Here is a 24,214-nt window from a genome sequence, read left to right as displayed (position 1 = left end):
AAAGTTTTAGCTCCTGATTGAAACTGTCATGCCGCCCTTAAAGTTGCAGTTTTTAAGTGTTTAGTGGCGGTATTTCCAATGCAAAACCAAAGGGAATGATGGACGTAGCGTTGACAATACAAGCACTCACCCCAAGTCAACTGATCTGGGTTTAATCCATCACCATTCTTTAGCCCACTCTGCCACCCCAGTTCAGACATATGCAAATCAGTCTGACCCTGTGCCTCATGGGAACAGTCCAGCCCAAACTGCCAAGCCATGTCTTCCCTTGACCGGAATCAAGCTTCCCAGGACCGGTTTCTGGCATTGCAGCCGTCTTCAGCCGGGCTTGCTTGAATCCAGTGGCAAAGTGAGCAAGGGACTCACGTCTGAACATACCCTGCCAACTTATGGCGAACAAAGCAAAACCAAAGGAAATGATGGACGGAGCGTTGACAATTCAAACACTCACCCCCAGTCAACTGATCTGGGTTTAATCCATCACCATTCTTTAGCCCACTCTGCCACCCCAGTTCAGACATGGCCATATGCAAATCAGTCTGACCCTGTGCCTCATGGGAACAGTCCAGCCTGAACAGCCAAGCCATGCCTTCCCTGGATCGGAAACAAGCTTCCCAGGACCGGTTTCTGGCATTGCAGCCGTCTTCAGCTGCAATGGGGGTGGGGTTGAGTGCTTGTATTATCAATGCTCCGTCCATCATTTCCTTTGGTTTTGGTATTTCCAATGCACCATTTTTAGTCCCCCGTATTCACGAAGCGGATGTATGACGTTACAACGCATACTTTTACAACGCATACCATTACAACAAATTTTTTACAACGCAAAAACTATTACAACGCATGTATTTACAACGCATGTTTTTACAACGCAGGTACCTTTACAACGCATACCAGTACAACGTAAGTATTGGTAAGTATATATTAATTTTTTTATTTTAAATTATTTGAAATTAATATAATTTAATTTAATTTAATTTAAGTTAATTTAATTTAATTTAATTTAAATGTAATTTAAATAATTTAATTTAAATTTAATTTAATTTTATTTTTACCCTGTACCCCTGTACCCCAAAAACCCAAAACTGACCCTTAACTCTAAAAATACCCCTGTACCCCAAAAACCCATTTAAATAAATTTAATTTAAATAATTTAATTTAAATTTAAATTTAATTTTATTTTATTTTTACCCTGTACCCCTGTACCCCAAAAACCCCAAACTGACCCTGAACCCTAAAAATACCCTTTTACCCAAAAACCCCAAACTGACCCTAAACCCTAAAAATACCCCTTTACCCAAAAACTGAAAACTGACCCTGAACCCTAAAAATACCCCTTTACCCAAAAACTGAAAACTGACCCTGAACCCTAAAAATACCCTTTTACCCAAAAACTGAAAACTGACCCTGAACCCTAAAAATACCCCTTTACCCAAAAACTGAAAACTGACCCTGAACCCTAAAAATACCCCTTTACCCAAAAACTGAAAACTGACCCTGAACCCTAAAAATACCCTTTTACCCAAAAACTGAAAACTGACCCTGAACCCTAAAAATACCCCTTTACCCAAAAACTGAAAACTGACCCTGAACCCTAAAAATACCTCTTTACCCAAAAACTGAAAACTGACCCTGAACCCTAAAAATACCCCTTTACCCAAAAACTGAAAACTGACCCTGAACCCTAAAAATACCCCTTTACCCAAAAACTGAAAACTGACCCTGAACCCTAAAAATACCCCTTTACCCAAAAACTGAAAACTGACCCTGAACCCTAAAAATACCCCTTAAAAAAAACCAAACATATAACATTTTAAATATAATTATATACTTACCAATACTTACGTTGTAATGGTATGCGTTGTAAAGGTACCTGCGTTGTAAAAACATGCGTTGTAAATACATGCGTTGTAATAGTTTTTGCGTTGTAAAAGTTTCGTTGTAATGGTAATGCGTTGTAAAAGTTGCGTTGTAAAGGTTGTTTCCCCCACGAAGCAGACTTATTGGTTATGGTGTGTCCAAGTACAGACACTTTGTTGTGTTTATGCCTGGTAATCCAAATGCAGAATTTACAGTCTCGGTACCCGTGGTGCAGTGTTTAATTCTGGTATCCCTAGTGATGAATGCCTAGTCCCTATATCCCAGGGGCAGAGTTTAATTGTGAACCTTAAATCCAGCTGTTCCAGATGTAAAGTGTTCAGCCCCATTACCAACAATACCGTGTTTACTCCTTTTAACTGTAATGCAGAATTTGTTTTCATGTTTTCAGTTTTAATGCACCCTATTTGTTGTTCTGGAAACCCCTGTGGCCAATTTTATTGTCTCACCCCCCCCATAAAGTTTTCTAAAATTATTATTAGTTTTATTAATGTTTTTGGCCCCAATCTCTCAACTCCCAACCTTCCCCTCTGTATTTCCTCCTCACTATGTCCACTCTACTCCACTCCAAACAAAAACACATACATTAAACACATTTTCATTTACAGTGCCAATAGCTTTAACTCTCGCAAATGCGAAACCTATAGCATTGCAAATGCTTGTTTTTGGTTGGGAGCAGTGGGATTTAAGTTTACAGCGTATTTTAAAAGGAACAGTGGTTGTTAAAAACAGTGGATTTTGCATTTTCTAATTAGTGCCGTTGGGATTGTTGGATGGGTGTGGCAAGTTGGTGGGTTGGGTAATTTTAAAATGTTTCTTTTTCATTTTTTAGGTCGAGCCTAGCGGCAGCGCACATGCAATGCTCGCTCTGCGAGACTACTGTAGTAGAGTATGGGAGAGAAGTCGTGCAAACTCTCCGCCAATAAATTCATAGGCCTGTGTCACTGTCTTTCGTAAAGGCTGCCTTTGGATTCATTAATAGGCTCTTAGTCCCTAATTAGTACTGCCTTGTCTTCATTTGTAACCTCCCATGGCTACTTACCCTTTTACTGTGTTTGTTACAAGGGACCTGTTATTTAGTCTGTAAGCACTATTTACTCGATTAAGTTTCTCTTACAGCGGGCCGGACATGCGATGCTTCAGCTGACACCACTTGTGTTTTTTTAAGCAGCAAGGCTGCCACCACAACAGGGCGCCCGCTGTCAATCACTTAAATTCGGCATTATCTCGTGTCTGTTTCAACCCCACAAGTAAAATTGATTTAGAAATGATTAGCAAATGAAGTCATGTGAAATCTGGATAGCAAATAATCGTGTTCTAATGGGCTAAAGCTGACAACAGCACATCTGTGTTACATGTCATCTGTACTAAAGCCACCAATACCACCACCAATGCCACCACCATCAATACCACCACCTCCACCACCACTAATATAACCCCTCCACCAATACTACCATCTCCACCATCAATACCACCACCACCAATAACACCACCATCAATACAACCACCTCCACCACCAACAATATAGCCACCTCGACCACCACCAATACTACTACCACCAATACCACCACCACCAATACCACCACCACCAATACCACCACCTCCGCCATCACCAATACCACAACTAATACCACCACCACCAATACCACCATCACAAGTACCACCACCACCACCGATCCCACCAACACCACCACCAATATCACCACCACCACCAATACCAATACCACTGCCAATACCACCACAAAGCAATACCAGCAATCCCACCACCACCAATGTCACGACCAATACCACCACCACCAATACTACCACCAACACCAATGTCACCACCAATACCACTACCACCAATACCACCATCACCACCAATAACACTACCACCAATACCACCACCACAAATACCACTTTCCCCAATACCTCCACCAATACCACCACCAATCCAATACCACCACCAATACAATATGACCACCACCAATACCACCACCAATACCACCAGCACCACCAATACCACCAAAACCACCACTAATACCACCACCAATACCACCACCAACAAAACCACCACCAGCACCAATACCACTAATACCAATACCAGCATAAATACTAATACAAGCACCAATACCACCACCAATACCACCAAAACCACCACTAATGCCAACACTAATACCACCACCAATACCACCACCAACACCAATACCACCACCAAAACCACCCCACCAATACCACCATCAATACCAATACCATCACCAATACCAACAACATCAATACCACCCCCACAACCAAAACCACCACCAATAGCACCACCAATACCACCACCACAACCAATACCACCAATCTCACCTCCACCAATACAACCACCATTAATGCCACCAACACCAATACCACCACCACCAATACCACCACCATCACCACCAGTACCAAATACCACCACCACCACTACAAGTACCACCACCACTGCCAATACCACCACCACCAATAACACAATACCACCACCAATACCACCACCACTAATATCAATACCACCACCAATACCACTAATACCATCACCACTGATACCACTACCACCAATACCACCACCACCAATAACAATACCACCACCACCAATACCACGAATACCACCATCTCAGCACCTCTCGCTCAATAGTAATAGCAGGGGCACTGTGTGAGGCCGGAGCTGCAGTCGAGACCGTCCCTCCCTCCCTCCCTTCATACATGCCATAAAGACCAGCCCGCCCTGCACTGCGTACTCAAATCAAGGAGAGGGCAGAAAATAGAACCCCCGCTCTTCCTCCTGAGCCGTGACAGTGTGATCACAGAGGTGTTGGAGCTCTTTGTTAGTGTTTGTAGCTCAGATCATATGTAACTCTCACTTCACTCTTTGTGTCTGTGTAATTTACAACATTAACACATCTTCTTCATTACCCTATTTATCACTACTTTGAAGTAATCACAGGCCAGTCTCTTCTTCAGATATTTACAATCTAACAAGCGGTCGAGAAGGCCCTTTATTGCAATGCAAAAGGTCTCACATTTGCAAGAGTTTAAGCTACTAGTATTGTAAATGACAATGCCTTTTATTTATGTTTTAAAACCCAAAACATAAATGAAAGGCATTGTCATTTACAATGCCAATAGCTAAAACTCGCTTAAATGCGAGACCTATTGCATTTCAAATGCTTGTTTCATTTCTGGTTTCTCCAAGCGATCAAATGCATTATGCAAGTAATCATGGGAGGTTTAAATAAGGATGAACCCCACCTGTAGCATTTTTAAAGGGACTGATAAGGATGATGGATTACCTGGTTCAAATTTAATACACACTACAGGTTGTGCAGACGGATTAGGTGTGTTCGTCACACACCTTTTTGTTCATGGTATATTCACATGTGCTTAATGACAGAACACAAGCCGAAACCCGCACACCAAAATGTTGCATTCAACACCTCAAAAACAGAGATAACTCAGAAAATCTGGAGTGCATTAGACCACACCTTAAACACAAGGATGTCTGCCATGTCAACTCTTCACTTTTCTCAGCACCAAAACATGCAACCTGCAATGGCAGTGAGTGGGTGTGATGGTCCAGGGCCCCTAAGGGTGCCACAATATGTGCTGCAGCCTTGGGCCCCATGGTACCTTTTACAAGCGGCTTACCTGTGACCAGAGATGTGCCAATTGTTGGTACAAAGGTACAGGTTTGGGAAAGAACACATGCCCTGGGAACCTGATTGGCAGAGACCCAGGGCACATCAAGTCAAGTTGCATCACATGGCAGGTAAAAAGTGGGGGGTAAACATGCAAAAATGGACACTCTTCTACATCGAGCAGCTCCGACGAAGCTTGTAAGTTTGTTTTGCACAAGTTACTTACCTTCGGTAACAAAATATCTGTAAGAAATATTAGTAGTGATGGATTCCTTACCTTAGGATTACCCCCAGGCGTCAAACTGGATCCAGAAAGTTTTTCGTCAGCAGTACCCCTGCGCGTTGGTAGGCGGTGTCGTGCGGCTCTGTGTGCGTCGTTGGTGCCAGGATAACGTTGTCGAAGCTACTTAGACGCCGCCCTCGCACGCTGACGTCAGTTCTGTACAAGACTCTACGCTCCAGGAACGCAGAGCCATGCAAGAAACTGACCACTAGTGCCATGAAACTAGGGCCCTGAAAGGGATGACCGTAACCCTATGAATCAGTTCGCAGAACGGGGAGGATGGGTGGGGCGGTAAGGAATCTTTAACTACTAATGTTTCTTACAAATATATCGTTACCGAAGGTAAGTAACTTGTGCATCTGAAAGAAACACGTAGTGATTGATTCCTTACCTTAGAATAGATACCCGGGCAAGACCAACCCCGGTGGTGGGTCTGCGAACCAAGATCACACCAGAAAGTCCTGGAGAACAGAACGGCCAAAAAATCCACCTCTTCGGACTTGGCTGTCCAGGCAGTAGTGCTTGGTAAACGTGTGCTCAAGGCCCACGTAGCTGCCTGACAGATGTCATGCAAGGGAACGCAGCGTCCCAAGGCACGAGTGGCTGCTGTCGCCCTGGTAGAATGGGCGCGCAACCCCATTGGAGGCTCCTTTTTAGCCAAGGAGTAACAATCCTTTATGCACAGAACGACCCACCGAGAGATGGTCCGCTTGTGCACAACTCGACCTTTGTTGGCGCCCACGTAGCCAACAAAGAGCTGGTCATCCACCCGGAACTGACGTGTGCTGTCCAGATAAAAAGAGAGCGCACGTTTTGGGTCCAGACGGTGGAGCCTCTCTTCCTCTTTCGAGGGATGCGGAGGCGGAAAGAAGGTGGGCAAAGTGATGGTCTGCCCAATGTGAAAGGCAGTGACAAACTTTGGTAGAAAAGAAGGACGAGTCCTCAGAACAACTGGATGGACAGAAAGAAAAGGAGGCTTAGAAGAAAGAGCCTGGAGCTCACTCACCCTTCTGGCAGAGGTGAAGCAAACAGGAAAGCAGTCTTTAGAGTGAGGAGACGAAGAGGACAATTGTGAAGTGGCTCAAAGGGAGCACACATCAGAAAGGTAAGAACAAGGTTCAAGTCCCACTGAGGCATCACGAAAGGGACAGGAGGAAACGTGTGTGATGCCTTTCAAGAACATATTTACAACGAGGGACTTTAAAAGGAAAGGCTGATCTGGAAGCCTTAGAAAGGCGGAAATAGCAGAGAGATAGCCTTTGATAGTGCCCAGAGCAGAGCCCTGCTGGGCTAAAGAGAGAAATATAAGAAGAACCTCTGAAAGAGGGGCGGAAAGAGGATCCACAGCCTTTGCTGTGTACCATGCCACAAACGTATTCCACCTGCAGGCGTATACCGTCTTAGTGGAGGGAAGCCTGGCTGCCAAGATAACATTACAGACTTCAGGAGGCAGATCGAAAGACGTCAACTGCCACTGCTCAATCTCCTCGCAAGGAGGTGGAGACTGGACATGTTCGGGTGGAGAATCCTGCTGCTGCAACAGAAGATCCTGCTGAAGAGGCAGAGGAATCGGGGGATTGATGCTCATACTGAGTAGCTCGGGATACCATACTCTCCGGGCCCAGTCCGGAGCCACAAGGATGACTTGGGCCTGGTCGCGGCAAAGTGATGGTCGGCCCAAAGTGAAAGCCAGTGACAAGCTTTGGCAGAAAAGAAGGACGAGTCCTCAGAACAACTTTGACCGGATGGACAGAAAGAAAAGGAGGCTTAGAAGAAAGATCCTGGAGCTCACTCACTCTCCTGGCAGAGGTGATGGCAACCAGGAAAGCGGTCTTCAGAGTAAGGAGGCGAAGAGGACAGTTATGAAGTGGCTCAAAGGGAGCGCACATCAGAAAAGTAAGAAAAAGGTTCAAGTCCCACTGAGGCATCACGGAAGGAACTGGAGGAAACATATGAGTGATGCCCTTCAAAAACCTATTTACAACCGGATACTTGAACAAAGAGGGCTGATCAGGTAGCCTTAAGAAGGCGGAAATGGCAGAGAGGTAGCCCTTTAGAGTGCCCAGAGCAGAGCCCTGCTGGGCAAGAGAAAGAAGAAAGAGGAGAGCTTCTGAAAGAGGGGCATAAAGGGGATCCACAGCCTTTGCTGTGCACCATGCCACAAATTTGTTCCACCTGTAGGCATATACCGATTTTGTGGCGGGACGCCTGGCTGCCAGAATCACATTACAGACTTCAGGAGGCAAGTCAAATGGCCCCAACTGCCGCCGCTCAACCTCCACGCATGTAAGTGGAGACTGGACAGGTTTGGGTGGAGGACCGCCCCCTGCTGCTGCGACAGAAGGTCGTCCTGAAGGGGCAGCAGAGCGAGGGATCGACAGACATGCTGAGTAGCTCGGGATACCAGAACCTCAGTGCCCAGTCCGGATACACAAGGATGACTTGCGCCTGGTCACGCCTGATCTTCTTCAGCACTCTGGGCAGAAGTGGTATAGACGGAAAGGCGTACAACAGACCGCAACTCCACTCACGACGAAAAGCGTCTCCGAGCGAGTGCCGCCTTGGAAATTCCAACACGCAGAACTGATGACATTGCGCGTTCTCTTCTGTGGCGAATAGATCTAACCCATGCTCTCCCCACTGCGGAAAGAGGCCTTGCGCCACGTCCGAGTTCAGGCGCCATTCGTGATCCATCATGCACCGACAGCTGAGTTTGTCCGCCCTGGCGTTCAGGGAACCCTCCAGGTGTTGAACCACCAGGGTCACGCCCTGATGTTCCAGCCACTGCCAGAGGCGCAGAGCCTCCTAGCGTAGGGTCCACGACCTCACCCAGCTCTGTTTGTTGCAGCACCACATGGCGGTGGTGTTGTCGATGAACATCTGCACTACCATCCACATGACAGAAGGAAGGAATGCCTTCAGTGCAAGCCGGATCGCCCGAAGCTCCAGCAAGCTGATGTGGAGCTTGGACTCCGCCGGAGATCAGAGGTCTCTGATCTCCGCCTCCCCCATGTGGCCGCCCCATCCCAGAAGGGACACGTCCGTCACCACTTTGTATTCTGGTTGGGGAAGGGAGAGGGATCTGCCATTGACCCAATTCCGATTTGTGAGCCACCACTGCATCTGTCTTGCAGTGCCCTTCGAAATCTGGACATGATCAGACAGGTTGCCTTGATGCTGTGCCCACTGGATCTTCAGGTCCCACTGGAGAGCCTGCATATGCCATCTGGCATGATCAACCAGCAGGATGCAGGAGGCCATCAGACCCAGCAGTCGAAGCGTCATCCTGACCGAAACCCGGGACAGAGGCTGAAAGATCAGAATCTTAGCCTGAATGTCCCGGACTCGCCGATCGGGAGGATAAACCCGAAACTGTGCCGAGTCCAGAACCGCTCCAATGAAAAGGAGCTTCTGGTAGGGAATCAAGTGCAACTTCGGCACATTGATGGAGAACCCCAGCGAATGCAGGAGGTCGGCCGTAGTCTGGAGGTGGGAGACGACTGCCTGGGGCGAGCCCACCTTCAACAGCCAGTCGTCGAGGTAGGGGAAGACTGAAACCCCTGATCTGTGCAGATGAGCTGCAACCACCGCCATCACTTTCGTGAACACCCGAGGGGCGCTGGTAAGGCCAAAGGGGAGCACAGTGAACTTAAAATGCTTGTGGCTACCGTGAATTGCAGGTAGTGTCTGTGGGCAGGCAGGACGGGGATATGAAAATAAGCGCCCTGCAAGTCCAATGCCACAATCAGTCCAGCGGATCTAGGGCAGACAAGACCTGAGCAAGTGTGAGCATCTTGAGATTCTCCTTCCGAAGGAAGCGATTGACGTTCCGAAGGATTAAGATAGGACGCAGGCCCTTGTCCTTCTTCGGAACCTGAAAATAGTGGGAATAACAACCACGACCTACTTCTGGCGGCAGAACGCACTTGATGGCCCCCTTGGCCAAGAGGGACACAACTTCCTGCTGGAGAAGCGCCAAGCGATCACCTGACATGCGGTGATACTGAGGTGGCATGGCTGTAGGGGTTGCCTCGAAGGGGAGGGTGTAGCCCCTTTGGACAATTTGCAGCACCCACTTGTCCGAGGTGATGTTGCGCCAGTGGTGAAGATGATGGCATAAAGATTCTTTGTGGAAAAAAAACCAACAGTTACTCTTTCCTAAAATGTACGAGGGTACCAAAGTATCCATATATGCTAAGTTAGTCTGACTTTAGAAGGATTTGATGCTGTTTAAAGTAAAAAGCTGGTTAGTTAGTAAGTTAAGATAAACAAGAATGTTCCTAAAAGGTATATGCATTTTGACAGATATCTTGTTTTGCAATAGGAAACCTTGGAATCACCTATGTTCTTGTACATCTTAAATTCAGATACATACAGAAGAATAGCATTGGACAACTAAACAAGAATTGGAAAATTCCTATTTGCTGTTGGCCACTTCTGCTGCTCCATTACTCTGGCCAGCTTGTACATGAGCTATCTCTTTCCAGTCACAGTGCAGTGCTGCAAGTATGTATTGCAGTAACAGAAACTCAACAAGGCACTTAAGGACAATGCTCATATTCTTGATTTTGCTAAGTATTCACACATAGTTCTGTTGTAGTGCACAGTTCTTTCCTAACAGGATGCACACAACACAATGATTTTAAAGCAGTCTCAAATTGTACCTGTTACTCATAAGAGATCCTAGGATCATCAAGCTATCTTCCATGCTTGTAATAATTTCTGATGTGCTATCCCCTCTCAACAGCAGCTCTCCTCGGGTTTTAAAATTTGCAAATGTAAATGTTTTATTGTCCCACTCTGCAATGACCAGTTTCAGCTTCTGTTCGATATCTCTCTCCTTCACAGCGCTGATGCAGATATCCTATAAAGGGAAGAGACAGCAGTAAAATCGTACAGTATACATGGCTGCAGAAATGTTACTGGAAACGTATAATGGTTGAGTTTATTAATTATTCAATTATATACAGTATTTAATGTTTTGGCCGCTTTGGAAGTCCGCCTTCAGAACGTCACATTTGTGTTCACATGTAAGGAATTGCTAATGCAGCATTTGTTTCTTAATTCCTAATCCCATATGTGCACTGTTGGTGCAGCCCTATGTTATTAACACTAGCAAATGCCCTAGCACAAATGGTTAAGATGATGTGGCATAACGAACGGCTAAAGTGGCCAACTTCGAAGCTCGGGAACCAGGTTCGAATCTCAGCAGGGACGCTCAACATGACGCTCAACATCCTGTGATTCTGGTAAATCACTTAAACTTCCCGTGCCTAACAAAAAACAAAAAAAAACAATGAAAAACAATGAATGTGTATATCTGTAATGCAACTGGTGCTCTGTAAAGCACACTGATACCTTAGAGTCTAGTTTGCGCTATATAAAACTCCCTCAAACATAAAAAATAATATGAAGACTCCATATGAAAAAAGTGTGCTTAATAGAGACACTAGATAAGTCCTGATGAAGACTCAGCCAAAATAATAGGGAATGGAGTCAAAACATAGCATTACCATCAGAACGAATATAAATTCCAAATATCAGAACTAAGAGTAAATGGAAAGGAACAGCAACGATTCAAATCATTACAATCATTATAATGTGAGTGATAAAATACCATAGTGGAGAAACAGAATTGGATCTAGACAAAGCAAAGGTGATTAGAAAATAATGATTGATGATGCAGAAGGCCATTGAGAGTGTGGCATAAAGAGGGTACCAATGCTGCCAACATACAAGGAGACACTTGGGTGATCCATGATATCAGTAACACACATTCTGTGACACTAGAAGGTTAAAATGAGTCTGAAAGGGTTCCAATGCCAAGTCATCCTCCTCCAAGAAAGCATGAATATGCTTGGTAACCACCATTTCAATCAGGTTGGCCAGGGTGTGTAGGAAAGAAATGGCTAGATAGATGAGAATTCAAAGGGGGATTAATAACTACCCTTTCATAACTACCCTCTTGAATTTCAACGAACCAAGGCCAGTGGCTAGCTGAGTTCTGCCATACCTACATGTGTAAAAGTGTTAGAAAGGAAATGTGTAGTTGGTTACCAATTATATGAGATTATTCTTAAGCAGGGCAACAAACGCATCAATATCTGATAATGGGGGTTTGCACAGAATTAATAACACAGGCACCTGATTTAATGCACAAGTTACTTACCTTAGGTAACGATATATCTGTAAGAAACTGTAGTTAGTATTAGATTCCTTACAGCCCCACCCATCTTCCCCGTTCTGCGAACCGATATTTAGGGTTAAGGTCCTCCCCTTTCAGGGCCCTAGTTTTATGCCACCAGTGTTGGTTTTTATCATGGCTCTGCGTTTCTGGCGCGGAAAAGCTATGTATAAGAACTGACGTCAGCGCGCGAGAGTGGCGTCTAAGTACTCCGGCGACGGCATCCCGGCGCCGACGACGGACACGGAGCCGCAGACGATGCCTACCGCAGCGCAAGGGTACTGCTACGCAAAAGTTTCCAGATCCAGTCTGACGCCTGGGGATATTCTAAGGTAAGGAATCTAATACTAACTACTGTTTCTTACAGATATATCGTTACCGAAGGTAAGTAACTTGTGCATTAAATCAGGTGCCTGTGTTATTAATTCTGTGCAAACCCCCATTATCAGATATTGATGCGTTTGTTGCCCTGCTTAAGAATATTCTCATATAATTGGTAACCAACTACACATTTCCTTTACAGAAGGTAAGTAACTTGTGCATCTGAAAGAAACAGGTTAGTATTATATTCCTTACCTTAGAATAGATACCCCAGCAATACTAACCCCGTTGGTGGGTCTGCTAACCAATGATCACACCAGAAAGTCCTGGAGAATGGAACGGCCGAAAAAACCATCTCTCTGGACTTGGCTGTCCAGGCAGAAGTGTCTTGCAAACGTGTGCAGCAAGGCCCACGTAGCTGCGTGAGAGATGTTCTGCAAGGGGACTCCCCGGCCCAGGGCAGTAGTAGCCTCCTTGTGTAATGGGCACAAAGCCCCACAGGAGGCTCCTTTCGAGCCAAAGAGTAACAAGCCTTGATGCACAAGACGACCCATCGAGAAATGGTTTGTTTGTGCACTGCCCGTCCCTTCTTAGCGCCCATGTTACCAACAAAGAGTTGGTCATCCACCTGGAACTGGCGAGTGCGATCCAATTAGAATGAGAGCGCACATTTTGGGTCCAGACGGTGGAGCCTCTCTTCCTCTTTCGAGGGATGCGGAGGCGGAAAGAAGGTGGGCAAAGTGATGGACTGCCCGATGTGGAAGGCTGTGACTACCTTGGGCAGGAAAGAGGGTCGCGTCTGCAACACAACTTTGTCCGGATGGACTGAAAGGAAAGGAGGCTGAGATGAAAGGGCCTGGAGCTCACTCACTCTCCTGGCAGAGGTGATGGCAACCAGGAAAGCGGTCTTCAGAGTAAGGAGGCGAATAGAACAGTTATGAAGTGGCTCAAAGAAAGCGCACATCAGAAAAGTAAGAACAAGGTTCAAGTCCCACTGAGGCATCACGAAAGGAACTGGAGGAAACATATGAGTGACGCCCTTCAAAAACCTATTTACAACCGGAGACTTGTGCAAAGAGGGCTGATCAGGTAGCCTTAAGAAGGCGGAAATGGCAGAGAGGTAGCCCTTTAGAGTGCCCAGAACAGAGCCCTGCTGGGCAAGAGAAAGAAGAAAGAGGAGAACTTCTGAAAGAGGGGCAGAAAGGGGATACACAGCCTTTGCTGTGCACCATGCCACAAACTTGTTCCACCTGCAGGCGTATACCGATTTTGTGGAGGGACGCCTGGCTGCCAGAATCACATTACAGACTTCAGGAGGCAAGTCAAATGGCCTCAACTGCCGCCGCTCAATCTCCACTCATGTAAGTGGAGACTGGACAGGTTCGGGTGGAGGACCGTCCCCTGCTGCTGCGACAGAAGGTCCGCCTGAAGGGGCAGACGAAGCGGGGGATCGACAGACATCCTGAGTAGCTCGGGATACCAGAACCACAGTGCCCAATCCGGAGCCACAAGGATGACTTGGACCCGGTTGCGCCTGATCTTCTTCAGCACTCTGGGCAGAAGTGGTATAGACGGAAAGGCGTACAACAGACCGCAACTCCAATCGCGACGAAAAGTGTCTCCGAGCGAGTGCCGCCTTGGAAATTCCAACGCGCAGAACTGATGAGATTGCGCGTTCTCTTCTGTGGCGAATAGATCTAACCAAAGCTCTCCCCACTGCGGAAAGAGGCCTTGCGCCACGTCCGAGTTCAGACGCCATTAGTGATCCATCATGCACCGATGGCTGAGTTCGTCCGCCCTGGCGTTCAGGGAACCTGCCAGGTGTTGAACCACCAGGGTCACGCACTGATGTTCCAGCCACTGCCAGAGGCGCAGAGCCTCCTGGCATAGGGTCCATGACCCCACCCCGCCCTGTTTGTTACAGTACCACATGGCGGTGGTGTTGTCCGTGAACACCTGCACTACACTCCTCTGGACAGAGGCGAGGAATGCCTTCAGTGCAAGTTGGAACGCCGGCAGCTCCAGAAGGTTGATATGGAGCTGGAACTCCGCCGGAGACCAAGGGCCTCTGATCTCCACCTCTCCCATGTGGCCTCCCCGATGGGCCGGCAGGACGGGGATGTGGAAATAAGCATCCTGCAAGTCCAACACTACCATCCAGTCTCCTGGGTCCAAGGAAGCTAAGACCTGAGCCAGTGTCAGCATCTTGAATCTCTCCTTCCGGAGGAAGCCGTTGATGTTCCGCAGGTCCAAGATAGGGCATAGGCCCCCTTTGCCCTTCTTGGGAATCAAAAAGTAGTGGGAGTAACAACCACACCCTACTTCTGGCCCAGGAACGCGCTCGATGGCCCCCTTGGCCAAGAGGGCCGTAACTTCCTCTTGCAGAAGATTCAAGTGATCACCCGACACGTGGCATACTGCGGTGAAATGGCTGGAGGGGTCGCCTCGAAGGGGAGGGAGTAGCCCCTTCGGACGATTTGCAGCACCCACCTGTCCGATGTGATGTTGCGCCAGTGGAGGAGGTGATGGGGAACCCTGCCCCCTACTGGCGACTCGTGGGCCTGAAAGCTCGGACTAGGAGGGATTTGAGGCAGATGCTGCGGGGTGGATGTGGACTGACCTCGCCGTTGTCCCCGGGCACCGCCACGGCGGTTACCACGTCTGCCACCGCGTTGGATGTTAGTCTGCAGCCCGTGGCTGGCAGGACGTGTGGGGGCGCCCCTTCCTTGGCCACGAAAGGGGCGAAAGGCAGCAGATTGTTGGCGCATAGCCGACAGGCCAAAGGACTTGGCCGTAGCCCTGGAGTCCTTAAAGTGCTCAAGCGCACTGTCTGCCATGTCGCCAAAGAGGCGACGGCCATCAAACGGCATGTCCATAAGAGTGTTTTGGACATCGGCCGAAAAGTTGGCAGACCTTAGCCAGGCGTGGCAACGAATCGCCACCGTCATTGCCATCGCTCTACCCAGCGAGTCCATTGTATCCAGCCCACAACTGATGGAGTACCGTACCGCATCTCGACCCTGTGCAAGGGCTTGGGCGAGTTTAGTCCGGGCCTCCTCCGGACATTGTGGCAGCACGTCCGCGACCGTGTAACACAGCGAGTGGGTATAATGGCCCAAGAGGCACGCGGTGTTAACAGACCACAACCCCAAACTCAGGGAGGAGAACATCTTTTTGCCATACTGTTCGTACCCTCTTGGATTCCTGATCGGGGGGAGCCATCGGGAATGCGGTCTGGGAGTTAGAGGCCTGGATGACCAGACTCTCGAGGGTGGGGTGGGTGGACAGGAAGTAAGGGTCGCCCCGAGCCGGGCGGTGGCGTCTTGCCACGTTCCTATCTACAGGGGGACCTGTAGCGGGCCTGGACCAGGTGCCCAGAATATAAGGCCTCATTAAACGGCAAGAGAGGTTCCAAAGGGCTTGCTTGCGGTTTAAGGACCTCAGTGAGGAGGTTAGTCCTCACGGCCGTGACGGGGAGTTCAAGGGATAAGGCCTTGGCAGCCCGCGACAACACCACACTATAGGCTGCCCCCTCCTCCATAGCCACGGTAGGAGGGGAGACAATACCAGCGTCTGGTGAAGTGTCCAGACCACTGGCGTCCCCTAGCTCACCTGCCCAGTCCTGATAAGACTGGCACTCACATGCCAGAGGGTCCTCAGACCCCTCCCAATCCGCCTCGCCACCCATCTCCTGGTACTAAGTGTCAAATGATGGGGCCGGCTCATAGAAGAAGAAATATCCCATCGGCGTCGAATGCGGCATCGAGCGACGCCGCTCCGGTGTCGGAACCGGGTCGAGGGGGGGACCGGGGACAATGTCGTCCGTGGACGGCGCCGGAGGCGACACCCTAGGGGCCGGCGCCGGCGAGGTCGTAAGGTCGACCGGCGACGACCCGGATCTGGAACCGGATCCAGCGGGGCCCTGCGGCATCGGGACCGAAGTCGCCGCCGGCGCCTGGGCCGCATGGGCTCCCAGTCGGAGCCGCTTGGCCCGAAGGCGCCGCGGAACACAACGGAGGTGTGAGCGACCTCATGGCCGTGAGGAAGGCGTTGAATTCCTCCGGCGTCGCGTTCTGCCCAGGGACCGGCGGGTATGGAGCAGGCTGCGACGCCCGTGGCTCCGGCGGAGCCGCGTGGGCGGTGTCGCCCTAACCCCCGGTAGCATTGCTCGAACGTCAGGGGGAGTCGGAAGAGCAATGCCGCTTCTTCGACTTCTTTTGCCTCTTACCTGAGGACTTGGAGCTCGAGGAGTGGTGACGATCCGCTGAGCCGTGATGACTCCGTCCCCGATACCGGTCCTTTGACCTCCTTCCGGACCCGGACCTCGAACGGCGCGGGCCGACTGCCGGAGCTCGAGGCATTTGCGGGACCGCTCCTGCCTAGCCTTCGATGTCAAGGCCCGGTAGTTGGGGCATGACTTGTCATCGCGGTCGGGCCCCAGGCAATGAAGACACCGGCGATGGGGGACGGTAACCAACATCAGTCGGTTGCAGTCGACGCAGGGCTTGAACCCGGGCATCCCTACCGGCACCGTCGGAGTCGTTCGACTTCGAAGAAAGATCAAAAATGATCGAAAAAGTTTAGTAAAAAATTGACTAAGTGTACCAATTTTCCAGATCGGCACTTGCTGGCGCGGTAAAAATAGGAACTGACGTCAGCGCGCGAGGGCAGCGTCTAAGTATTCCGGCGACGTCATCCCGGCGCCAACGACGCCGACGACGGACGCGGAGCCTCAGACGACGCCTACCGACGCGCAAGACTACTGCTACGTAAAAGTTTCCAGATCCAGTCTGACGCCTGGGGATATTCTAAGGTAAGGAATCTAATACTAACCTGTTTCTTTCAGATAAAAAGGTTCAGAAAGAAAACAGGGCAAAGAATTAACATACCCAGTGACTTGCACCAAACTATATGCTGAAGAGATGACCACCAAGTAAAGGCATTGCTGAAGACAGTTCAAGGGAATCTCGGGCAAAGACCATAATGTAGGGAGGGAAACCAAAGCAGAACCAGAAATTAATCCCACTGAAGAACAGTGATCTCTGTGGGAAGATACAACCTACAAATATAAAGATCATCTCTGAATCTGGACTTTTCTTCACCACTGTTCAAGCAGCATCTAATTACCTGTTTACTAGATATGAAGAATAGCTACTCAGAGCACTGATTAAAAACTTTGCTAGAAACATTGAAAATCCAAGTCAGCCTTCCTAGTTAAACGACTAATACTTTGAAACACATTGTGCCAAAAAAAAGATAATATGGGTCAATAATTTGAGAATCGACAAGTGGCTTGATTGCCAGGTCATAGAAAATCCGCTGGTAAAAGCCTTCCCTTCATATTTTCAAACACCTGCACAGAGACGAGACACATATGGAATGAGACACAGGGAATCCAGAGGAAAACCGGAAAAACAAATGTGAGGAGCCTCTACAGAGTTAACAGAATGATTCAAAGACACAAGAAGGGATGAAAGCCTTCACCATATGATGCAACGTGATCAAATCAAGCCTCAGAACGGATTATTGTTAAAAATATCTAAGGAAATAACAAAATACCTAAAGTATTAAGCTAAGCATAAATGGATGAAAACATAAAAAGACTAAACCTTATTTGGATGGTGCTTAAAGAAAACACTTGAGTTATATGAAACTCAATAGTTTCATACATTAGAAATCTGATTTCTTAAATGCAATTCGAGAGATTTGCAATTAGGAAATCGGTATTCATAATGTTTGTTCATTTGGCCTTAGTATTCATACAGAATTTGAAACTGTTAAAGGATTGAGGCCGCTAATGTTGTTGTAGACACAAATCCACTCAGAAAATCAGAAACGGCAGATATAAGCTGATTGTTTTAATTTCTCAAATGAGCTAGATAGATAGCTTAATGCAAAAGTTCCTTATCTTCGGTAATAAGTTATTTGGTAGAGAAATATAGCCTCAGATTTCTTACCTTTGAAATTCGAGGTATCAGGATCTGGAAGTTTTTTTTAGCAGTGCCCCTGCAGGCCGGTAGGTTGGCGTCAGTCGACTCCATGTGACGTAGTTGGCGTTGTGTTCGCCATCGGCGTGACGTTCATGTGGTCAATATAACCACCACTCTGGCACACTGATGTCAGTAATTTTCCCAACTTTCCACAGCAGAAGCACGAAACCATGGAATGACTGACCATGGTGTGTTAAAAAATTAACCGCTAGGACCCTGAAGGGAAACATCCCTGACACATAAAGTAAGAAGGTAAGTAACATGTCCATCTGATGGTGACATCTAAACACGGATTTGAAATCTTTGAACAGAAACATATTAACATCACAGTTACTCAGGTATAGAAGAGTGGATAACGGGGAGGCGGGTGGGTCAGTGAGGAATCCACAGGCAGATACTGTATCCACCAGAAAAAGCATTACCGAAGGTAAGAAACTTATTCTTCTGATGGATACCTCTGCCAGTGGATTCCTCACCTTGTGAATAGATTCCCACAGCAGTCCCCACTCCCGGAGGAGGGTGTCCACTTTCCTACACCAGAAAATCCTGGAGGACAGAACTCGCAAAGTGTCCTTCCCTCCTCACTTGGATATCCAATCAGTAATGCTTCGCGAAAGTGTGCAGGGAGGCCCAAGTTGCCGCTTTACAAATATCCTTAACAGAAACATCCCTAGACAAAGCAGATGTTGAAGACTTTGCTCTAGTAGAGTGATCTCTTATACCCTCTGGAGGCTCCTTACTAGCCAGGGCGTAGCAGATCTTGATGCATAGAATTATCCATCTCGAAAGTGTGCGCTTGTGCACAGCTCTTCCTTTCTTGCAACCAGCAAATCCAACAAACAGCTGGTCATCAACACGATAGTCCTTAGTCCTATCAAGATAAAAGCTCACCGCCCTCTTAGGGTCCAAACGGTGAAGCCGCTCCTCCTCCTTGGAAGGGGGAGGGGGAGGATAGAAGGTAGGAAGGGTAATGGACTGTCCTAGATGTAAGGGAGTTACCACCTTAGGCAGAAAAGCAGCCCTGGTTCTAAGAACCATTCGTTCAGCATGGATGGTCAAGAATGGGGGCTTTGAACTAGGAGCTTGAAGCTCACTTACCCTCCTTGCCGAGGTAATTGCAACTAGGAAACCCGTCTTAAAAGACAACAACCTCAAGGGACAATTATGTAGAGGTTCGAAAGGAGAACCCATTAGAAAAGTAAGCACCAGATTCAAGTCCCATTGAGGCACAATAAAAGGAACAGGAGGGAATTTATTTGTAAGGCCCTTCAGAAATCTTAAAACAATAGGAGATTTAAATAAGGACGGCTGATCCGGCAGGCAGAGAAAAGCAGACAAAGCCGAAAGATAACCTTTCACTGTAGCCACAGCAAAACCTTGCTGTGCTAAAGAAAGAGCAAATAAAAGTATATCTGACAAACGAGCCCTCAAAGGGTCAATGGACTTCTACCCACACCAAGCCACAAATTTAAGCCACAAATTAAGACCATCTGTAAGAATACATTGAATTAGTGGAGTCACGTCTGGCCGAAAGAATGACATCCACCACATCGTACGGGAGAGAAAATGAACTCAGGTTGCCCCGTTCAATCTCCAGGCATGAAGGCTTAAGGTCTGGAGGTGGGGGTGTAGAACCTGCCCCTCCATCTGAGAGAGGAGATCTGCCCTGAAAGGGAGACGGAGCGTCGGGCGCGAGGAGAGGTGGAGAAGATCTGTGTACCACACCCTTCTTGGCCAATCCGGGGCGATCAATATAACTTGGGCCTGGTCTTGGCGAATCTTCCTCAGAACCCGAGGAATCAAGGGTATGGGAGAAAAAGCGTAAAGGAGTTGCGAGTCCCAACTCAACTGAAACGCGTCCCTCAAGGCTCCCTGCATCCGAAACTGGAGGCTGCAAAATGTCGGGCAGTGAGCATTCTCGCGAGTGGCGAACAGGTCCACCTGAGGAGTCCCTCACGTTCGAAAGACGTGACGAACTACCTCTGGATGAAGCCTCCTCTCGTGGTCGGCTGAGAACTGCCGACTGAGACTGTCTGCATGCACGTTCAGAACTCCGGCCAGATGATTTGCCATCAGACAAATCTGATGATCCTGAACCCAGGACCAGAGACGCAGAGCCTCTCTGCAGAGATACTGCGACCCTACTCCTCCCTGTTTGTTGACATACCACATCGCAGTGGTGTTGTCCATCAGGACTTGAATCGACCGACCGCGAAGGGAAGGGAGGAAGGCGTTGAGCGCCAGATGTATCGCCCGCAATTCCAGAAGGTTGATGGGAAGCAACCTTTCCTCTGGAGACCAAAGACCCTTGATCTCCAGATCCCCCAGATGAGCACCCCACCCTAGTGTGGACGCATCCGTTATCACCGTGGCCACCGCTGGAGGAAGTTGGAAAGGCTTTCCTTGAGACAGATTGTCCTCCACACTCCACCAAGACAGGTTCGCTGCAGTATCTCTGGAGATCCTGATCGACTCCCTTTGATCTCCGTTGTGTTGATACCACTGCCTGCGGAGGCACCACTGGAGTGCCCTCATATGCCAGCATGCATGGTTGACCAACAGAATGCAAGAAGCCATCAGACAGAGCAGTCGAAGGACCTTCAGAACTGGAACAACCGCTCCATTGTGAAATAAAGGAATCATCTCCTGTATGTCGCGAATCCGCTGAGGAGGAGGGAATGCCCGACATACAGTAGTATCCAGTACCACACCTATGAACAGGTTGCGCTGGGAGGGCACCAGGTGAGATTTGGGTACATTTATTGAAAAACCCAACCTGTACAACAACTGAGTTGTGACTTGCAGATGATGGAGCACTTTCTCCAGAGATTCTGCTTTGATCAGCCAATCGTCCAGATAAGGGAATACCGGGACCCCTGACCTTCTGAGATGTGCAGCCACCACTGCCATCCCCTTGGTGAAGACTCGAGGCGCAGTAGTAAGACCAAACGGAAGGACCGCAAACTGGTAGTGCTGCGATCCCACGGTAAAACGGAGATACTTCCTGTGCGACTTCAGAATGGGCATCCTGCAAGTCGATCGACACCATCCAGTCTTCTTCTAGCAGCGCTTGAAGAACCTGCGCAAGGGTGAGCATCTTGAACTTCTCCTGCTTCAGGTAAAGGTTCAAGATTCTGAGATCCAGGATTGGACGAAGTCTGCCATCCTTTTTGGGGATCAGGAAATACCGGGAGTAGCACATCTGACCCCTCTCCTGCTCTGGAACCACCTCTATCGCACCCTTTCTGAAACAGAGCCAGGACTTCTTCCTGCAAGCGCAGCAGGTGGTCCTCCGTACAAAAACCCTGGCAAGGAGGGTAATTGGGGGCAAATTCCCGAAAGGGAAGAGCATACCCATTCTTCACGAGATTGAGAACCCAAAGATCCGAAGTAATCAATTCCCAATCTCGTAGAAAATGGGTAACCAGGCCCCCCACTGGTCCCACATGATCCGGAATGGCGGATCTAGGGCTGCTTTGCTGTGGTGGCAGGGGGTTGGGAAGAGGTGGAGGAGGAGGAGGAGGCCTGACGACCTCTAGGACGAGCTCTTTGCCTGCCTCTGTACAACTTGTACAGTGTATTTTGCTGCTGTTGCTGCTGCTGAGGCTGCCTGTAGGTCCGATATGAAGATCTGCCAAAGCCTCTGAATCTCTTTCCGGAAGTATCTCTGGACTACAGGCCCAAAGATCTCGCTGTCGCTCTGCTGTCCTTGAATCTTTCTAGGGCAGCATCAGCCTTCTTTCCAAACAAACCTGACCCATCAAAGGGCATATCCATCAAGGCAGCTTGGACATCAGCAGAGAACTCAGATGATTTACGCCATGCCGCTCTTCTTGTGGCCACAGAAGAACCCATCACTCTTGCTACCGTGTCAGCAGTGTCCAGACCACTCTGAATGACCTGTCTTGTGGCAGCCTGAGTGTCAACAATCACCTCTTGGAAATCATTCCTATCCTCTTCAGGAAGCTTTGGAACCAGCTGTTTTACTGAATCCATCAACGCATGGATATAGCGTCCCATTAGACAAGTTGCATTAGTTGATTTGAGCGGCATGCTTGCCGAGGAAAATACTTTTTTAGCAGCCTGGTCCTGCTTCTTCGATTCCTTATCCCCAGGAACCTGTTGAAAAGCACCCGCAGATTTTTTCGAGCAGGCTGACTGCACAACCAAGCTCTCTGGCAAGGGGTGTGTGGATAAAAAGTCTGGGTCACCAGTCGTCACCCTGTACCTTCTTGAAACCGCCCTCGAAACAGCAGGGGCTGTAAGCGGCCTTTTCCAAACCTCAGTTATAGGCTCCGCTAAAGCATCTTTAAAAGGGAGCATAGGCCCGACCACAGAAGTAGGCGAATGAAGGACTTCAGTCAGTAAATTAGCTTTATACTCTGCCGTTGGAAGACTTAAATTCAACAAGTCTGCAGCCTTTCTTATGACCACGTGATAAGGTGTCACATCCTTAGAAGGGGCGTCAGAAATAGAGGCCAAATCCCAATCAGGGGACAGTTCAATACCACTAGCCTCTCTCAGATCATCGAAAAGATCCCCAGAATCCTGCAGCTCGCCCTCTTCCATCTCTGCATCACGATACGTCTGCTCTTCCAGAAGTCTCTGTGCCTCATGCCTCGATCTCTCCTTCATGAACAAAGTCGACGGATCCCGAATCGACTCCGTCGGAGCCGGAGCCGGCGTCGAGCCCGAAGCTGGAGGACCAGACCGCTGAACACGAGGTCGGATCGGATTCAGCATTGGTGTCGAGGGTGTCGGCGTCGATGGTCTTGGCGTCGAAGGCTTTGGCGGCGCTGAGTAAAGCCAAGACGGCGTTGGGCCGGCATAAAATGCGCAGGAGCATAAGACTGGGGGATACCCAGATTGAAGGAGTGGAGTGGTGTGGCTCACTGGTTAGAGGTGGCAGACCCGTAAGCAGAGGACGGCCCGGGACCAGGGTTCGATTCCCGACGCGGCAGGGTCGTGGACCAGGGTCAGCGGGCTCGATAATTCTCACCTCGGTGCCTACTCCAGTCAGGGACCACACTCGGCAACTCTGGGCATTAGCTTGCCTCATCTTCACAACGGCCCCCCAGACCGCCGGGGATGCTTGGTCGCACCTTAGAGATACCTATTAGGGACCATCTCTCAGGGTGAGCCAGGACGGGTTTCCCAGCGGTCGAAGTGCGGAGATACTCCTCCGGGAGTTGATTCTAGCGCTATATAAACCCACAATTAAATTAAATTAAATTAAATTACGGCTAATGGACCCGTGGGACCAACCGGTGCACCAGAGGAGTACATTGCTCTTGAATAAACTCCATACATTGCATTCAGGAACTGAGTAGGGTCCTGACCTGGAGCAGGAAAAGCTGGATAAGAGCCCACAAGTTGCTCTCGAGGGAGCGGGTCTTCTCGACTACGACCGCAACCTCAGGGTGGTGCACTGGGGTCGACGAACCCGCAGGCAACGGAGCCTCCTCTTCTCCTCCATCTTCTTCATCTCCCTCACCCTCCCGGTCAGAAGAATGAGTCGGAGCCGGAGAAGGATTCGACATCGGCTTCGGTGAATGAACAGGCGAATTCACAGGCGAAGCCTCACCTTCGGAGACTTGAACTTCCGGAGTTGGAGCCTCCACTTCTTTGCGAAGTAACTTCACCTGTGACTTCGGTCTCGAGCTCGAGTCCTTTCCAGAATGATGATGAGACTCATGAGATCTCTTCTTGTGCTTCTTCCTCGATGACTTCGAAGCATGCTCCGAAGTCTACCTCGAGCGTGACTTCGAGCGAGACCTCGAACGATGAGTCCGTGACCTCGACCTCTTCTTGTCCTTCCTGCTCTTCAAATTTGCCACAAGGAGTTTCGCCTCCCTCTCACTGAGAGCCTTAGGATTCATTTTCTTGCAGGATGAACACTCCTCGACGTCATGGTCCGAACTCAAAC

At 48.8% G+C, this 24,214-nt stretch overlaps 1 protein-coding gene across 1 annotated transcript in view; it reads right to left on the bottom strand.

The window, feature by feature from the left end:
• Nucleotides 1-24,214, bottom strand: part of DNAH5 (dynein axonemal heavy chain 5) — a 5,174,212-nt gene that overhangs the window by 3,515,011 nt on the left and 1,634,987 nt on the right. Inside the window, exon 29 of the mRNA XM_078687662.1 lies at nucleotides 10,458-10,657. Within this exon, the coding sequence (XP_078543788.1) occupies nucleotides 10,458-10,657 (200 nt within the window). The remainder of the gene's footprint in view (nucleotides 1-10,457; nucleotides 10,658-24,214) is intronic.

The sequence above is a fragment of the Lissotriton helveticus genome, chromosome 4_1, assembly GCF_964261635.1.
Source record: "Lissotriton helveticus chromosome 4_1, aLisHel1.1, whole genome shotgun sequence".
NCBI classification, from domain to species: Eukaryota; Metazoa; Chordata; class Amphibia; order Caudata; family Salamandridae; genus Lissotriton; species Lissotriton helveticus.
Note: the sequence above shows the minus strand (reverse complement) of the source record. Positions and strands in the feature narration are given on the sequence as shown.